We start from the raw sequence: 16,246 nt of genomic DNA on the forward strand, positions 1-16,246 counted from the left end.
GTGCCAGTAGGCGAGCTTCCAGGCACAAGTACCCAGCCGGCAGACACCAGGTCGACATGGCATGGCATGGTTCATGGCAGCATGGCTAGGTACTGCTCGAGTCTAGAACCAATTGCATATTCTTGGCATCGAGCAACGGACGAATAAGTGACGGAAAGAATAGCATGCTGTACACTTGCAAACCTCGCATTGAATATTTGCGCAGAATCAGCCCACCAGTCTTTGGCCCATCTCATGTACGTGCCTGAGTCGAGCAGCTGTCGGTCTGTCGGGTACATTTTCCAAGGCACAAGTCCTCGCATGTGGTCCGCCGCCCACTGCCAGCTGCAAACACGGGGTCATCACGCGTATGCCTGCAAACACTCGTCTCGAACCACTTCACCATCGTCAACATCATCGCCATCACCAAGCCTCACCCCTACAACATCCGCCCTTTCCTGCTCACATCGCGCCACGCCCAAAGAAATAGACTCCTTCCCCAATCGTCCATCTTCGACACGCCAAGCAAGCCAGTCAGCCCGTCCAGCGTACCCAAATCCTCCACGACCAGGGTGGCCATGCACCTACGGGGCACCCATGACCTCTAGTCCGATGCCCGAAGCTACACCATCGGGGTGGCGCTAGGCCCGCGGGGGTAGGTGAAGGGAGTTCTGCGGCTGCTCTGGTGATGTGGTGTGCTGGTGATGGCAGCTGCCCTCTGCCACGTCCTGTCCTCGCTCGGCAGGGAAGAGGCCGCATTCTCCGCGGCCATTGCAGCTCATTCATGTATGCGTGCGCCGAGCTCCTGCTTGCCCAAGGCCAGTATGTACTGGCAGCTGCTCTTGCAGTTGTTCCCTGCTCGTGCTCGCTCAACTCCAATTACAGGGCACACTAAATGCTGGTACACCATCTTCCAGGCGCCACCTGGAACGTCTCCGACCGTGGACATCGCCAAGACCACAAACCACTGATCTGATATCTGTCGGCCAAGTATGGATGTGCACCGGGGTGTTGAACTAGAACTGCCATCAACCGCACACTACCCCGGAGAAATACCAGAAGCAGCCCTACATGTTCTTTGCGGCACGGCGGCAAATGTATAAAAGCTCTGAGAGGCTTCTCCGACCACATGTCGACTGGCCTTTGCCCGGACTCGTTTACGGCGCCGAGCCGGTCCCCGACAAGGCCGTAAAACTCATTCATTTATTAAATGCACGAATTAAGGAGCCGAGCAGCCCTTCTCCAACTAATGAGGCTCTTTGTCAGCTGCAGTGGCTGTGCTTCACCAGCGCACTCCATGATCAGTCGTCTTCCAATTGGCCTGGCTGGCACAGGGCTACAGGGAGTCGACCAGGGCTGGTGTCTGGCTTGTCGGTGGCGTCGTGGGGGCGCTGGGTTGTTCCCGAGTTGTCCTAGCTGGCCGGCCGGCAGGCTCTGGTCGGCTTGCACGATTAACGCATTCGCTGCCAATGCGGCAATAACACAATCTCATCTCTGGCTGTTGGGCGTCAACTCATGGAGGGGGCATCGATGACTCTGCACCCAACAAGGATACCAATAGAACCGCCATGTAGCAGCAGCAGCCATCTTTGCAGCCAGAGTTCTCAGGAGGCATTATACCATACGTTGCAGCCACTACACGCAACTGTGCCTTTCTGTGTAGCTAGCAGTGTCTGGCCGAAAAGTGAATTGAACTTCACACTAGTCGCACGACCGACGTACTTGAATTCGACATTGAATGGAAGCAATAAGACTGCTCTGTCCCTGACGACGAATCATGTCCTCCACACGGGAGAAGAGCTGGACAATCAATTTCGTCAGAGCGGCTTTGCATTACTGCTTCGGGCAAGATTCCAGCAAAGCGCCGAGTGCCACCACATTCTAGGAGCCTCCACTCGCCCGCAAAACCCACCCCCTCGGGACTTTTGCAAGCCTTCTTGGTCCTCTAATTATTAGGCCCCCTGGAAGCCTTCTGGTGGTTTCTCCAGATTCTGACGGTCTGGTGGCTGCGACCGAAGCGTACCATGTTAACTTGCTCGCTCGTTTAACGCCATGGCAATCGACCGACTGGCACTCTCTGCTCTCATTGACACCTCTTGACGCCTCTCAGCGCTCGCCTGGATGGGCAAATACCGTGCGGCGGCGCGCCCAAAAGACGCAGTCGCGAATGCGAGCCCGGCTGTCTCTCACTGTAATAGCACTGAAACAGCCACGACCGCAGCGGTGCATGAATCAGACGACAACTGCGTGGTGTGCTGCTCTCAGCGGCGATCCTACCTCTCCGCCCCTCTTACATTGCGACGCAACGGTCCACGGGCGCTGCATCGAGTAGAGGACGCACCGTGCGGTGGTGGCCGTCTCCAGAACAATAAGCTTTGGCTATCTCGGGGCTTCTCTCACTGCAACGGTAGAACCAAAATAGAAACAGCAATTGCCAACTCGGCATCGGCGTTGCCATGTAGAGTGATGGCACAGTCCTCACGAGAGAGTTACGATGCGTGGGGTGGTGTTTGCCGTGTTGCCAAGAAGCCCGAAGGGAACAGAAGCAAAGTGCACACGATCCGTCTGACATTGTGCATTATGCAATCAGGGACTTTTGTCGTCATGACGGCTGTGGCGAGGTTGTGCTCCCAGTCGCAAGTCGACAATGCGTTTGGTCAAAGACATGCTGCGCACATGGTAAGACAAGCAAGGTCTTGCTTGCGCACGCAGCCGAAGAGGACAAAACAAGTGCCGGGCCTGAAAACGGATGGATTCTGTCGTAAACCACAAATGCACATGCACACAGGTGCCTCTCTCGGAAAAGGGCTTGCTTGTACAAATCCCAGCGCCGATCGCCATTCAGCGCATGCACGTACCAGAGTAGCCCATCTCTTTGTCGCCCGCCCGGGGGCAGATCATAGACACCTCTCAATTGTGTGGCAGTGGAAAGGCGCCGCTCCGATACTTGCAGTATTTTATTGAGATGATCAATTTCTCTCATCCTCTTGTTTTCCTAATTATCCCTGTGTTAGTATCTCACTTTATCTTACTTTTATCTTGGTCACTTCCTCCCCATGACAGCCACTGCCCGCTGGACTCTGCTTCCTCACAACCACGCCCTACTACTCTTTTCGTTGAGCAGCTTTTATTAGAGACTAATCAACTCGGGTATATCGGCCCTCTCGGCACCGGTAAAACAAACCAATCCTCTAAAAAGAAGGCTGCGTTGTCTTGTCCTCCTACCCCCCTTGTATCAATATGCAAGGCTGCAGTACCCAAAATGTCTCACGTAGCACACAGATGACAAAGTACTGGTAAGCCCCCAGTGTGCTCTGCCACAAAGGAAACAAATGGCGGGCGGGCGGGCGGGCAGTAGAAGAAAAAGCAGGGAAAAGGCTGACGGAAATCTGCATGTCTCACTTTCCTTCTTATTCATTTCTTTGGGGCGTTATGTCCGGATGGCTGGATTGGGAGTCTGGTGGCGTGCCCAAGCCCTTTTGAATTCTGACAGCGGCAACGTTGGCCCGAAAGCCCAAGCCCAAGAAGACGTCCAGGGTTGCTGCATGTCTCACCTTGCACAATTATCAAAGTGCGTCCAATGATTCCATGGTACACTATCACGAGGGTGCCCGGGAAAACGTCGATATCTAGGCTCCATTGTGATGATAGCTAATGGGGGAGGATAATCAAACAAAAATAAATAGAATAGAGATGAAATACAGAATAAAAGATAGCATGTCACTGCTCTTAAGCAGTATGCTCTTTCGGCACCTTTGTACTTGTCTATCTGCTTCTGCTTGGCGAATGATTCATTGCACATTTGTACAAGAAGCATCCGAAACTGGTGAGACTGCACCTTCTTGCATACGTGAATGCAGAGCAATAGCAATGCCGAGCTATAAATAACCTCAAGTACGGATACTTGTTCTCAATAGCTCTACTGGTTGAATGGGTAGCTTTATCCAATCAACATTGTCTCAAAAAGATGTCTTCAAGAGTATAGTTTTGCGCGAAGAAGCGCAATATGTACCTGTGTTTTTTTTGTTCTCCGTCTATTCGACGCCGTCATCACGTCTCAGTCCTTTCCTTCAGCTTCTACGGAAGGCTGTTTAGGTACTCGGACAGGGCAGTGTAGTCGGGCGTCCCCAGCCCCGTGACGGGATCCCAGCCAGGCGTCGCCGAGAAGCTCTTGCCCTGGCAGCCGTAAGGGCCATCCGTTCGCATGCGTCCCTCGGTGACGTCGCGGAAAATCTCAGCCTTTTTATAGAGCGCTGGGTTGACAAAGCCGACGGGCTTCTTGCCCGCGGCCAGACGCTCCTCGTTGATGCGGTTCAGCATCGCGGCGATGATGGGCGCCGACATGGACGTGCCGGCGTTGAGGCCCATCTGCCCGTTGAACGCGTAGACGCCAAAGTCGCCGACAGCCGAGATGTCCGGGTAGCCGCGGCCGATGCGGTTGTAGACGCCGTCGCCGCCGAGGGGAATGTCGAGGTCGGTGGCGTTGTACGTCGGGAAGCCCGGGTCGTGCTCGGCAAAGTAGGCGTCCACGGCGCTCTTCTGGTAGTCGGGCGCCGTGAAGATGTTGCTGAAGCCGCCGCCGGGCGAAAAGGACTCGGTCACCGCCTCGGCGTCGCCGGGCTTGCGGCCCTTTGGCAGGATGGTAGCGCCGATGGAGAGGGAGTAGGGGCAGCCGGCCGGGTCGTCAACGCTGAAGATTTGGTGGTTGTCGCCGAGACATGATTGGCCGTCGCCGGTGACACCGGTATCGCCAGAAGACCAGACGACTGTGGTGCCTTGGAGGCCCAGCTTCATAAACTCGTTGCATTGACGCTGTCAGAACGGTTAGCCATCAAGTTCAGTCTAACCATGTAATTTTCTGGACCAACAGCAACTTACCTTGGCCTCGGGTACCGATTTCGGGTCTTCCAGCCCTCCCCATGAAAAGGAAATGACATTGCTGGGGGTGAATGTGCCACAATCGTCTTTAGTACCCTCGTCACAGTAGCTGCTGTCGACAGCCTCGAGAAACTCATGAAAGCCGCCTCCGACTTGATACAGCTCAGTCTCCTGCGGGTAGATGATGGGAATGGCCATGTCAAAGTCCAGGGCAGCCTCGCCCACGGCATTGTCGGTCGAGGGGTTGCTGGCCAAATCAATCAAATCAACTTTCGGGCCGGTTCCTTTGGGGATATCCTTGGCGACAGTCTTGTAGAAGAGATCGAGGTCGGACTGATTGTACATTTCGTAGTCAATCTCAAAGACGCCGAGGGCATTCTTGGGGTTGGCGGTCTTGGGAGGCGGGGGAATGTTGTACATGGCGGCGATGCATGCCGGCGTCACGTAGTTGGAGCAGTTGGTCATGGGGTTGGCCTCGATTTCTTTAATCTCAGAGGAACTCAGCGACCGGATGCTGCTCTTAGGAGCGACAATGCCAGTCTTGACCTGGCTAGAGGCTACAGCGGGCCAGACAAAGTCGACGTGAGGGGCAACATCGGCAGGCAGGCTGTAGCTCTCCGCACCGAGGTGCTGCGACGACGTTTTCTTGTTCTCAAAGATGTGGTACGAGGTCCTGAGTAGAGACTCGAGGCTGCCAACCGTGGTTTTGAAGTCGAGGTAGCCCTTGTTCTGGGAGAGCGAGATGCTGCTCTCCGGGATGCCCGCCTTGACGAGCCACTGCTTGACAGTATCAATCGACTCCTGAGCGGGGGCAAACGTATCAACGACCTGCTGCTTGGTGTAGTGCTGGCCGTACTTGGACGAGTCGGGGTCGGCCACCTCTAGGAGGAGGTCCATGCCATGGTCCAGGTTGCGCTGGTTCAGAGCAATGCGGACCGGCACAGTCGTGGCAGGCCGGGCAGCACCGAGTTTGACCAGACTGGCGCCATTGACGCGCTTCTCGTGCTCGACCGCCGTCTCCAGGGGCATGCCCAGAGACGCTGCCACAAAGGCACTGACGAAGAGAGCTGCAATCTTCATCGCAGGCGGGTTACCGAGAACTGGGTATACAAAGAAAAAAGAAAAGAGACAATGGCAGGAATGACCAACAAAGCCAGGAGCTTGATAGTTCTGCGGCGGCAAAGTATCAATCCTTTATATGTCCCTGGCCAATCTCCCTTCATACTCGTGTCACGCCATAGAACGACAGGAAGAACCACGCAGTATTTCTGTTCTGCTCATTGAAGGCACAGGACTAAGAGTCCCATAGCTTAGATGCTGCAGAACGGCAACCCGGCCGCCCCGGTAATAAACCAATACAGAAGGTCGGCAAACTTCGATGCGCATGGCTCGCGCAATGGCCGTGATCAACCTGCCTATTGGAGCTTAGCCAACGGTTGCGCTTTGCACATGGACAAGGGGATCTTCCCCAAGCGCATATAGCAAATAGCTCAGAATTTGGGGGAATTCTTTTTTTGTTATGCTTTAAAAGAAACCTCTTTCTCTAATACCAATACTCCGTGCTTTGGAACTTCTAAATCGAGCCAAGGGTAAGCGGGATACCCTGGCGCCCCGAGTGCAGACCACACACCCGTCGGGCCGTCTCCATCGTAAGGACCGCATCCCATTCCACGGCTTGGCGATCGGCAGCTTTCAATTCAAAGGTGAGCTCGTATCGATGAATCGCCCGAATATGGAAGGTAATCTTGTTGGTAGAGAGGCGAATAATCTTTTGCTCTGAAAAGGCAGCTCCTGTTTGCTGTGGCCAACCCTCCCCTGTTAGAGGCTCGTTTTGGTTTCCTGCTGTCACGGTGCGACCCCGGCGTAAGCTTCGGCATCAAGTGTGCATAGCGTTGCATCGAGTGCCTGAAATGGGAGGTATTCAGAGGTGCACTGCGCAAACCAGCAACACACAGCCGAGACAAACCAGAGTCTTCCATTACGGCACACTCCGAGCATCAGATTAGCCGTCTCCTACTCCGAACCCTGTAGCAGGCATCGATGTCGTCCTGGTCTATCACAATCACTCTCTTGACTTCAGGTCACAGCGATGCAATGTACTTCAGTATTAGGCTCGTCATGGTTTTCATTGTTGAACTCATATACAGCCCTTCCTTCAGCAGTTGTATTCATTATTGTATTGTACAGGCCCAGTTGTCTCTTCCTTTTTCTATGTCCGATTGTCCTTTCCATTCGCCCAGTTTTGATACACCGCTTGAATTATGAGTCCCCGGTCTGAACTGTCCCCTCCGTTGTTCCCTTGCACGCACCATGTACTCGTACATCTTTTTGTAGAAAGCACATTACCCGGTCCAGGGTGTTCCTCTTCGGCTTCATACATTGTCCGTTCATGGTATAGATGCAGCTTTTTTTCCGCCCGCAATGCATTGAAGTAAAAACAAAACAAGCCAAAAACATCCCCAGATAGCGCGCGCGACTGCCAGACAGATGACGTCTTGTCGCGAGAGGCTGCGCTACCTCCAGTCCAAATCAATAAATCGATTCGCTCCCATCCAGACTCCAGTACATCCATGCATCTCGGGTAGATGCATGCCACGTTTGTAAATTCGACGCTTGCCCCTTCCATTACATCTCCACTTGAAGCATGCGCATCGTCCCAAGGTCGCCTGCCATAGACACCACAAATTACCGTCTAAGCAGCATTATTATCTTGCCGACTTCCATTCTTGTCGATAGCAATGCTAATACCCATTTAGGCGTTGTTGGCGGCCTGGGCACCGCCACGGCCGCGAGCAGCGCCACCACGGCCACGGTTCTGGCCACCGAAATTGCCACGGTTGTTACCCTGGCCACCGTTGCGGTTGCCCTCGAACCCGCCTCGGCCACGGGGAGCGCCGTTGCCGCGGCCAGCGCCGAAGCTGGCGCCACCATTGTGGCCGGCAGTCTTGGGGCGACGAGGCTCAACGATAATATTCTCGCCATTCACGGTGTGAGGGTTGCTAGACACAGCTGCCTGGTATCCCTCAAGCGTCTTATACTCGACGAATGCGCAGTTCTGTAAAGGTTAGCAACTTGTCTACGATGTAAGGGATCTCAAATTTAACACATACCTTCTGGCGGTTGATGTCAAAGTAGCTAAGCTCGCCGTGAGCGGCAAGGGCAGCTCGCAGGTCAGCATCTTGGACCTTGTCGGTGACATACTTGACATAGCCCATGGTGCCCTCCTTCTCAGCTGCACCAGCGGAGGTGGACTGGGGTTTGTTCTGGCGCTTGGAGTCGGCGCCAGCAGTCTGCCAGCCGGAAGTTTCCTTGGGAGCGGACTCGGCGGCGGCAGCGGCGGCGGCGGCAGGAGCAGTAGCAGTAGCCGCAGGAGTAGGAGCAGGAGCAGCTGCGGCAGCGGGAGCAGGGGCGCGGCTCTGATTGGTGGCGGGAGGAGTAGCAGTCTTAGGCAGCGGGACAACAGGGCGGGGTCCAGCAGCCGCTGCAGCGCGGCTAGCCCAAGTCATGGGCTTGGGAGGACCGGTAGGCTCAGGAGCAGGAGTCTCGACCTTGGCAGGGGTAGGAGCAGGCTCTTTGGGCTTCTCCTCCTCTTTGATCTCTTCCTCGGCGAGCTCCTCAACAATGGGCTCAGCGACAGGTGCAGCAGGAGCCTCGACCTTGGGCTCAGCCTCGGTATGCTTGCCGTTGGCGGTCGCCTTTTCAGCGACCTCGGAGATGAGCTTCTTCTCCACGGGGGCAGCCTCGACGACAGGCTCGGGAGCGGGCTCGGGAGCCTCGGAGGCGGGGGCGGCAGACTCTTCTTCGGCCTCTTCAGCCTCAGTATCATCCTCTTCATCGATGTATCGCAGCATGTCGTTCAGGACAAAGTATCCAGAAGGCTGCTTGGCGAGGACGAAAGTTTGCACAAACTTCCTCGGCTCAGCTCCCTTGTTGGAGGTCTCGCCGATGACCTGGATGACGATGCTGTCGTCGGAAGCCTGGGAATCGACGTTGGAGACGCGAACCTTGCAGTCCTGGAATTCGAGGGACTTGAGGCGCTCTTGAATGGCCTGTAGGCGCGATTTCAAATTAGTCTGGGTGCTCTTGTGGAGGAGGCTTATTACAAGGGCCAAGGGGAGCTGCATACCTGACGGCCGACAGAGACGTTGGCGACTTCGGCCTCTTGGCCGCAGACCAGCTGAGAGCGCTTGCTGTAGAAGAGCTATATGCCACTGATTAGTTCGGTTCGTGTTGCGAAGCGTCATCGGGTAGACTCACGTGAAGCTTCTCAGGAGACTTGCTCAGAGTTGTATAGTACTGCTCGACAAAGTACCAGCCGACCTCATCCTTGGCCAAGTTGCTGTTGTCGGCGGAGGCGGGGAACTGCTCAACAGCGGCCTTGTGCTGGTCCTGCTGAGCGAAGCTGCCGTTGGTAGCCATAGTGATGTGTGCGTGTGATGTGAAGTGACTGCGTCGCGGCTAGGAGGTGGGCGATATCGGCACAAACAAGGCTAAATGCGCAGGGCAAATATGCTAATATATGTGCAAAGATGGGGGTGGATCGGGACGAGTCGATCGAGAGTCGGGCCTAGATGGATTCTGGGCGCAATGTCGAAGGGAAGGAAGAGGTGGTGATTCCTTTTGCTGAGATGACAAACAGAAAAAAAAGAGCCCGCTTAATAGAGGCAAAAGGGAGGTTGTGGGGGAAGAGAGGGTGATTGGGGATAATGGATGTAATAAAAACTCTGAGATAGAGGAGGGAATCTATGCGAGATTCGTCTGGAGGATGGCGCGAGGAGGGAGAGAGATTGGAACAAAGTCTGGCTTCGGTGAAGTGTGTCGTCGAGAAGGGTTTTGGGACGCCGCGGCGGCAGAGGAGAGGGTTTTGGGCAAAAAATGGCAGTTGGTGTCATCGCTGCCACGCCTGGCCCGTGCGTTGCCGCCTTACCCTTTTGGGCCCCAGACGTTGCACCTTGCGTTCGTACAACGGGAGCTGCCTGGGAAACCGCGGACAAAGAAGCAAACATATTGGCATATATATAGGTTTGGGAGCTGCAGTGCTCAGATACGTAGTACTAGGAGATTCCAGGGAAATTAAATATACGAAACGAGCAAACCGTTGAAGCGGCAGCAAACCGGACATCCGGCACCAACTCTTGCATCGCCGCTCCTGTTGACCAACAAAGAATATCCATGGTCAAATATAAGAATAAAGAACAAAAATTAGATTAGATCTAAAGGTTTCATCAAATCGTACTTCTTGATGCATTATAGTCAGCCTTGTCGCCGCCCGCTAGCAACGGCCACGCCGCCACAGCAAGACCGTCAACTACCACACCCAGCAGTAATTGCACAGACATTGTCAACCGAGCCCATTTTGAGCTTGAAAACGGCGAAATGGATCTTCATTTCGTTTTAAGTCGCGTCTTGCTCATTCGTCTTCCTCCCGCCACATCCGCACGCTGTACCCGATAGGCCGCGCTACTCCCCTCCAACCCCCACGTCCAAGGCGGGGGGGAAGGTTTGTGCTAGAACCATGAGCTCACCATTTCCAGATGGCAACTCGGCGTCCTCTACACAATACAAAACGAAAGCCAGAAAGTAGCACAATCGAACTTTTCGCCGGAGACTTTGAAACATGGCATCCGCACTGTCCCAGGTCGTAGCCCAGCACAGGCCCGATCTCGGCCCGCTGCAGGAGCTGTACAAGTTTCTTCACCAGAACCCGGAGCTTTCCAACCAAGAATCCCAAACCGCCACCTTGATTGCCGAGAAGCTCAAGGTCATTGGCCCCGATGATATCATCGTCAAGACGAATATCGGTGGTCATGGACTCGCCGCCGTGCTCACCAACGGCGATGGTCCCACCGTTCTCCTCCGCGCTGACATTGACGCCCTCCCCGTGGAGGAGCGGACCGGCCTTCCGTATGCCAGCACGAAGCGCATGGTTCACGCCGCCACGGGCGTGGAGAAGCCCGTGATGCATGCATGCGGCCACGACATGCACATAACATGCCTCCTTGGTGCCGCTGCAGCTTTATTCTCTGCGCGAGCGACCTGGTCGGGCACTCTCGTGCTCGTGTTCCAGCCTGCCGAGGAGCGCGGAACCGGAGCGCAGGCCATGATCGACGATGGCCTCTACACTCGCCACGGTGTCCCTGTCCCAGATGTCGTCCTCGGAGCGCATGTCATGCCCTTCCGTGCGGGCTCCATTGGCACCGGCCGCGGTATCGTCGCCACGAGCGCGGACAGCATGGAGGTGACAATTCATGGTCGTGGCTCCCACGCCAGCATGCCGCACACGTCTATCGATCCTATTGTCATTGCCGCCAGTACAATTATGAAGCTTCAGACACTTGTTAGTCGCGAGACGGACCCCGCAGATTCGAGTGTCGTGACCGTGGCGACTGTCCACGCCGGCGACGCTGAGAACGTCATTGCTGATTCTGCCGTCCTGGGAATCGACACCCGCTCCACCACCGTCGAGACGAGAGAGCGCATGATGCGTCGCATCAAGGCTGTTGTCTCTTCTGAGTGCGCCTGTGCTGAGTCTACCAAGGAGCCCGAGTTCAAGATGACGAGATCGTTCCCATTGACAATCAACGATATTGAAACCACCAAGAAAATCGAGGATACTTTCTCGGTGCACTTTGGTGAGGAAAAAGGCCAGTACAATAGGAGCTTACCGCGCCTCGGCGGCAGCGAGGACTTTTCCATTTTGGCTACGGCAGTGGACAAGCCATACTGCTTCTTCATGTACGGCAGTATCGAAGAGTCAAGGTGGGATCAGATTGAAGCCCAAGGCACCATTTCCAAGGACATTCCGGCCAATCATTCCCCTATGTTTGCACCGGTCATAATGCCGACATTACAGACGGGACTTGACGGCTATGTTCTTGGTGCCTTGACTTTTTTGGGTAAAAGATAATGACAGATGCGTCCCATGTATGTACATAGCCGGGTGCTAGAACCCTGATGGCCCGGATTGGCCGGTCAGTTCTTCGATAAAATCATGCCGTACTTACAGGGGCTATATTCGGTTTACTCTAAATATACATAATGTCCTTTCTCGGACATCTTGGCTTATGCTCATCATTTCACTTATCTCTGCCGCTGTGCATACTCATGATATTTTGTGTATCAAAAGTTGTTTGCTATCTAGCTTTAGACCGATATCCAAAGTATATACAGTGATGACAAACAAAATGTTAAAGAAAATATGTACCTGGAATCACGATGCCCGCATTTTATGTTTAAGACTGGCTTGCAATGTCGGCGACCAAAGTTTCCCAAGAGCCACCATAACCGTCACTTCCTGCGCTACCGAACTGGCTACCATTCGGCAGGCGCATGATCTTGTTGACATTGGGGCCAGCGCAGAATCCGTGAAGATGGGCATCGCTCACAGTGTCGTGGATGACGTTCATGAGGCCCTGGTCAACGCCAGTCAGGGACTTGAAGTTCCAGCTGCCTGCAGCGTAGTGATAGATGGCCTTGTTGCTACCAGTGTAGAACTGGCCAAGGCTCATGCGGCAGGTGCTGTCACCACCATTACACCAGGCAAAGTCCGGATCCGAGCTGGTGATGGTAAATGGCTGAGGGTTGAGAGGAGCGCCGTGGGTGGCCTGGTTGTAGTTGGTCTCGCTCTGGAACATGCCAACAAAGACATTGGCCGCGTTGTGGTAAGCGATCTGGTAGAGCCAGTTGTGCTCGGAACCGACACCAGCAAGCCAAGTTCCAGCAGTAGACTCAACGAGGACACCACCCTTAATGGCGGCACGAATGCCTTTGTTGCTGTCATCGACAGCGTGGTCAGCAACCCACGACCAGAAGTTGTCAATGTATGCAGACGAGCCAGCCGCCAAATGAATGCCGAGGTAGGCAGCTTTGCAGCTGCCCTCGTTGCTGCAGTTGATGTCGGTATCACGGGTGCCACCAATGGTGTTGAGGGAGTTGAAGACGGCAACATCGCCGGGACTGTTACCAGCCATGTTGATGCGGAGAAGAATGGCTCCAGCAAGGGCCTCGTGAACGGTGAACCGAATATCCTGCACACGAGCAGTACCCTTCTGGCCAGGAGTGCTGCCAATCTGAACAACCGGGGTAGGGTTCGATTCAGAAGCGAAAGCATTTCCTGAGCCGGAAATGGTGGACCAAGCCTCACCATACAGTTCAGTGCCAGGAGGGATGGTGATAGTGGAGGTAACCTTGTAAACACCAAAGGGAAGGTACGCGATCTTTCCCTTACTGGCAGCGGTGTTGAGAGCACCCTGGAGAGCCTTAGTGTCATCGACGCTGCCGTCACCGTGCAAGTTGAAGCCGCCGTTTTGGTTGACATCCTTCAGGTTGATGACATCGGAGATTTTCTTATCCGCATACTGGGGGGCGCTCATGGAGGGATACTTGCCACCAGGTGCCAGCGCGCCAGGCCGGTTGGGAGCCTTCTCGGTCGGGTTGGTCTGGTAGATGGGGTTGGTACCACGAGTGTTACCGTAGATGTAAGTGCCGAGGCTGTTCTTGCCGCCAACCTTGGCGTTACCATTAACGGTGACGAGGTTGATATTGCCGTTGTCGTTGGAGATGTTCTCTAGCATGAAGTTAGGGTACTGCACTCTGCTAGTGAAGAAGTCGCCGGAGTTGATGTTTTGGCCGTCAATGACGGCAATCCATGGGTTTCCAGAGTTGAGTACAACACAGTTGCCGACAGTGTCGCACGAAGGGGCTAGAATGCTGATCGTGTTGCCGCCGTCGACCAGGATACCGGTGGTGCACTTGTCAAAAGACATGCCCTTGAGCTGTCCCTGCTGGTGGCCATTCCAGTGCAGGCCGACGTTACCGTAGGTGAAGTGAACATCAGAAGCAGAGATGGTCGACCCAGCGTTCATCACCATACCCGTGTGAGCACCTTGGGGCATGTTGATCTTCACGTTGACCAGGGCGCAGTTCTGAGCAACGGCCCAGCTAAGAGCAGTGAAGCTGTTCTTGCCGGTGTTGGAAGTGGTGTCAAGAACAACGTTCTTGATCATGATGGAGAAATGGGTCTCTCCGCCGAAGCCACCGCAAGGGCGAGCGTCGCCATCACCCTGGCCACCAACAATCAGATAGTCACCATTGAAGCCGGAAGCGGCCTTGATGATGGGCGGGTTGGAAGCGTCACCGATAATGACGGTGTCAGTGTACATGAACAGGGTAGACGAAAGAGTGTATGTGCCTAGGGTTTGTTAGTAAAACTGAAACGTCCCAGTTGAGAATGAAAGCTGCTCACCGGGAGCGAGGTAAATGACACGAGGCTGGCCGGCGAGCCAACAGTTGTTGCGAGCGCCGCTAGGGCCATCAGAAGTAATGGCGTTGATGAGACCCTGAGAGTCGCCAGACTTGACAGACTTGTAGACGGGGTAGTCGTAAGTAGGCAAGTTGGGGACATAGCCTCGGACGGGACCCGAGGTGTGATCAAGGTTGGGCAAAAACCAGGACGAGGCAGATTGTCTCTCCTCCAAAGCAGACTCTCCAGCGGGAAGAGCTGCTGCCAACGCGGCAAACAGGGGGGCCGTATGGGCCAGGAGGGTAGAAATCTTCATGGTTTGGTACACAAGTAGATCTCGACAGACTGCAGGAATGATCTGTGACAACCAGTGCAGGAAATCGCTGTCGAAGTAGTGGGGGAGGGGGCCTTTTTCATCTTGGACTTCTACGGGCCGGTCCGGCATTTTCTACAGGTACACTCGTCTTCGACACGGCCCATACCACCGTCCGCCAATGAGTTCGCGGTGTTGGCGGCGGCATCTCGCCGTAAAAGCACCGCAATGAACCTGCATGGCCGCCTGGGGGCGTTCTACCTTTCTCCACAGCATCGCGCCAAGGTTAATGAGGAAGACAGAAGCTAAAGGCATTGATGGAATAATAGACACACAAGGTACGATCGCATTATCTTACCCGATTTGTCCATAGTGCCTGCTCATCAGATTCCGGTGGTTGACACAAACAAAGCTGCAACTCCCGTGCACCCTGCAGCTGTTCATCAAATGAACGTGGTGTTATTCCTGCACTGACAGCAGTCAGCTGCTTCCCCCTGGGCGAATACCCGAGACGCCAGCGTAGGATCGGGGCTTAGCGGCCCTGGCTGACCTTCCCATAACAGCATAGCGAGTAAGCAATGGAGATGGAGTGCGCGCGCGCCCCGTGGTAGGTGCCTGGTTTGCTAGACTCGAGCGGGCCTAGAAGGAATGCGCCAAGCTGGGCTTGTGAGATTTCGGGGTTATTAAATCCTCGAATCGCTCGATACAGAGTTGCACGCCAAGGGTGACTATGGGACCCGGTAGGGTCAAGGAGGCGCTCACGGACACACCTCGTGCAGCAAAGATGGGGTTATTATCATTGAGTCATTGAGTAAAAAGAACGTGAGCTGGGACGCGAGCGCGGTTTCGACGGGGAGAAAGGTGATGAGACTGGTGGGTCGCTAGAAACCAAGAAACCAAGACACGGTTATAGAGGGATCGTCATTGCGATTGGGACCGTCTTACGGAGCCCGTCCGCCGCAATAGACCTCATTCATGAAGCCGATTGAGGGTAGGTTAAAAGCAGTACGGGTAAAAGCCTGTTATGTCGTACGTGTCCATGTGTTGTAAGTTTCATGTATATTCTCGACCCATAAACTTCACTGAAGAGGGTCCATACCTCAACGCCAAGTTTACATGGTGAGAAGCGGCTGATAGGGGACGCTGACAATTGCGACCAAACAATATTGGTGCTTCTCAGCGCCATAATTGGCGTTCATGCAAAACGCCTCATAATCGGGGAGTCTCGCCCATTTTTTATCTGACAGCCAAAAAAAAAAAAAAAACCCCCAAACTACCGGCCATTCACGGTCACCGCGCCCGATGAATTGAAAGGCAGCTTGGGCCTTGATAATTGTAGCTACCAGCTTTTCAGACTAATAAACTCACACCACATCTCTGCTGGTCATGACGCCCACAAGCTTCGTAAACTTACGCAGTATACGTAGCTTACTCATACCATTCCCTCTCAGTGGTCGTGGGACGGCCCGCCCGGCATCTTTTGATTTTACAATGATATCTTTGAGACCGAAGCACTCCGTCACCTGGAATTCTTATATGATGGAAAGTACATGTCTTTCTCTACACAAGAGTTTCATCACTTCCAGCCCCGCCATAAACAAGCTCGGATGCGCCTCTGCGAGCCGAGTCTTGAGAAAAACTCAACATTCTACCGGCAAATAGTAAAGCGGCCCCTCTGTAATAGTACGTCCTCGTATTGAGGCTTCACAGCCCTCGCCGTGGAGTTGTGGCTGTATGAACACACGCGTTTTGACCGCAGCACTGATCAAAGTTCAGTAGACCTCGACTGCCACATTTGCACTGAAGAACTCGTACAGAATAAATACCAAAAAGAG

General features: G+C 54.3%; 4 protein-coding genes across 4 annotated transcripts; 1 reads left to right on the forward strand and 3 right to left on the reverse strand.

The window, feature by feature from the left end:
• Window positions 1–4,056: 4,056 nt before the first annotated feature.
• LMH87_003622 (uncharacterized protein) lies at window positions 4,057–5,937 on the reverse strand (the record flags this gene model as incomplete). Its single annotated transcript, XM_056194721.1, has 2 exons — window positions 4,057–4,791; window positions 4,858–5,937. 2 exons carry the CDS (start codon window positions 5,935–5,937, stop codon window positions 4,057–4,059), a joined length of 1,815 nt encoding a protein of 604 aa, XP_056048421.1.
• Window positions 5,938–7,609: 1,672 nt separating this feature from the next.
• LMH87_003623 (uncharacterized protein) lies at window positions 7,610–9,276 on the reverse strand (the record flags this gene model as incomplete). The annotated part of the gene is made up of 4 exons (XM_056194722.1): window positions 7,610–7,912; window positions 7,968–8,906; window positions 8,984–9,058; window positions 9,115–9,276. 4 exons carry the CDS (start codon window positions 9,274–9,276, stop codon window positions 7,610–7,612), a joined length of 1,479 nt encoding a protein of 492 aa, XP_056048422.1.
• Window positions 9,277–10,474: 1,198 nt separating this feature from the next.
• LMH87_003624 (uncharacterized protein) lies at window positions 10,475–11,764 on the forward strand (the record flags this gene model as incomplete). Its single annotated transcript, XM_056194723.1, has 1 exon — window positions 10,475–11,764. One exon carries the CDS (start codon window positions 10,475–10,477, stop codon window positions 11,762–11,764), a length of 1,290 nt encoding a protein of 429 aa, XP_056048423.1.
• Window positions 11,765–11,959: 195 nt separating this feature from the next.
• Window positions 11,960–14,414, reverse strand: LMH87_003625 (uncharacterized protein; the record flags this gene model as incomplete). Its single annotated transcript, XM_056194724.1, has 4 exons — window positions 11,960–11,990; window positions 12,062–12,095; window positions 12,161–14,047; window positions 14,102–14,414. The coding sequence occupies 4 exons, from the start codon at window positions 14,412–14,414 to the stop codon at window positions 11,960–11,962; spliced, it is 2,265 nt and encodes a 754-aa protein (XP_056048424.1).
• Window positions 14,415–16,246: the final 1,832 nt, after the last annotated feature.

This window comes from Akanthomyces muscarius, chromosome 2 (genome assembly GCF_028009165.1).
Source record: "Akanthomyces muscarius strain Ve6 chromosome 2, whole genome shotgun sequence".
Lineage (NCBI taxonomy): Eukaryota > Fungi > Ascomycota > Sordariomycetes > Hypocreales > Cordycipitaceae > Akanthomyces > Akanthomyces muscarius.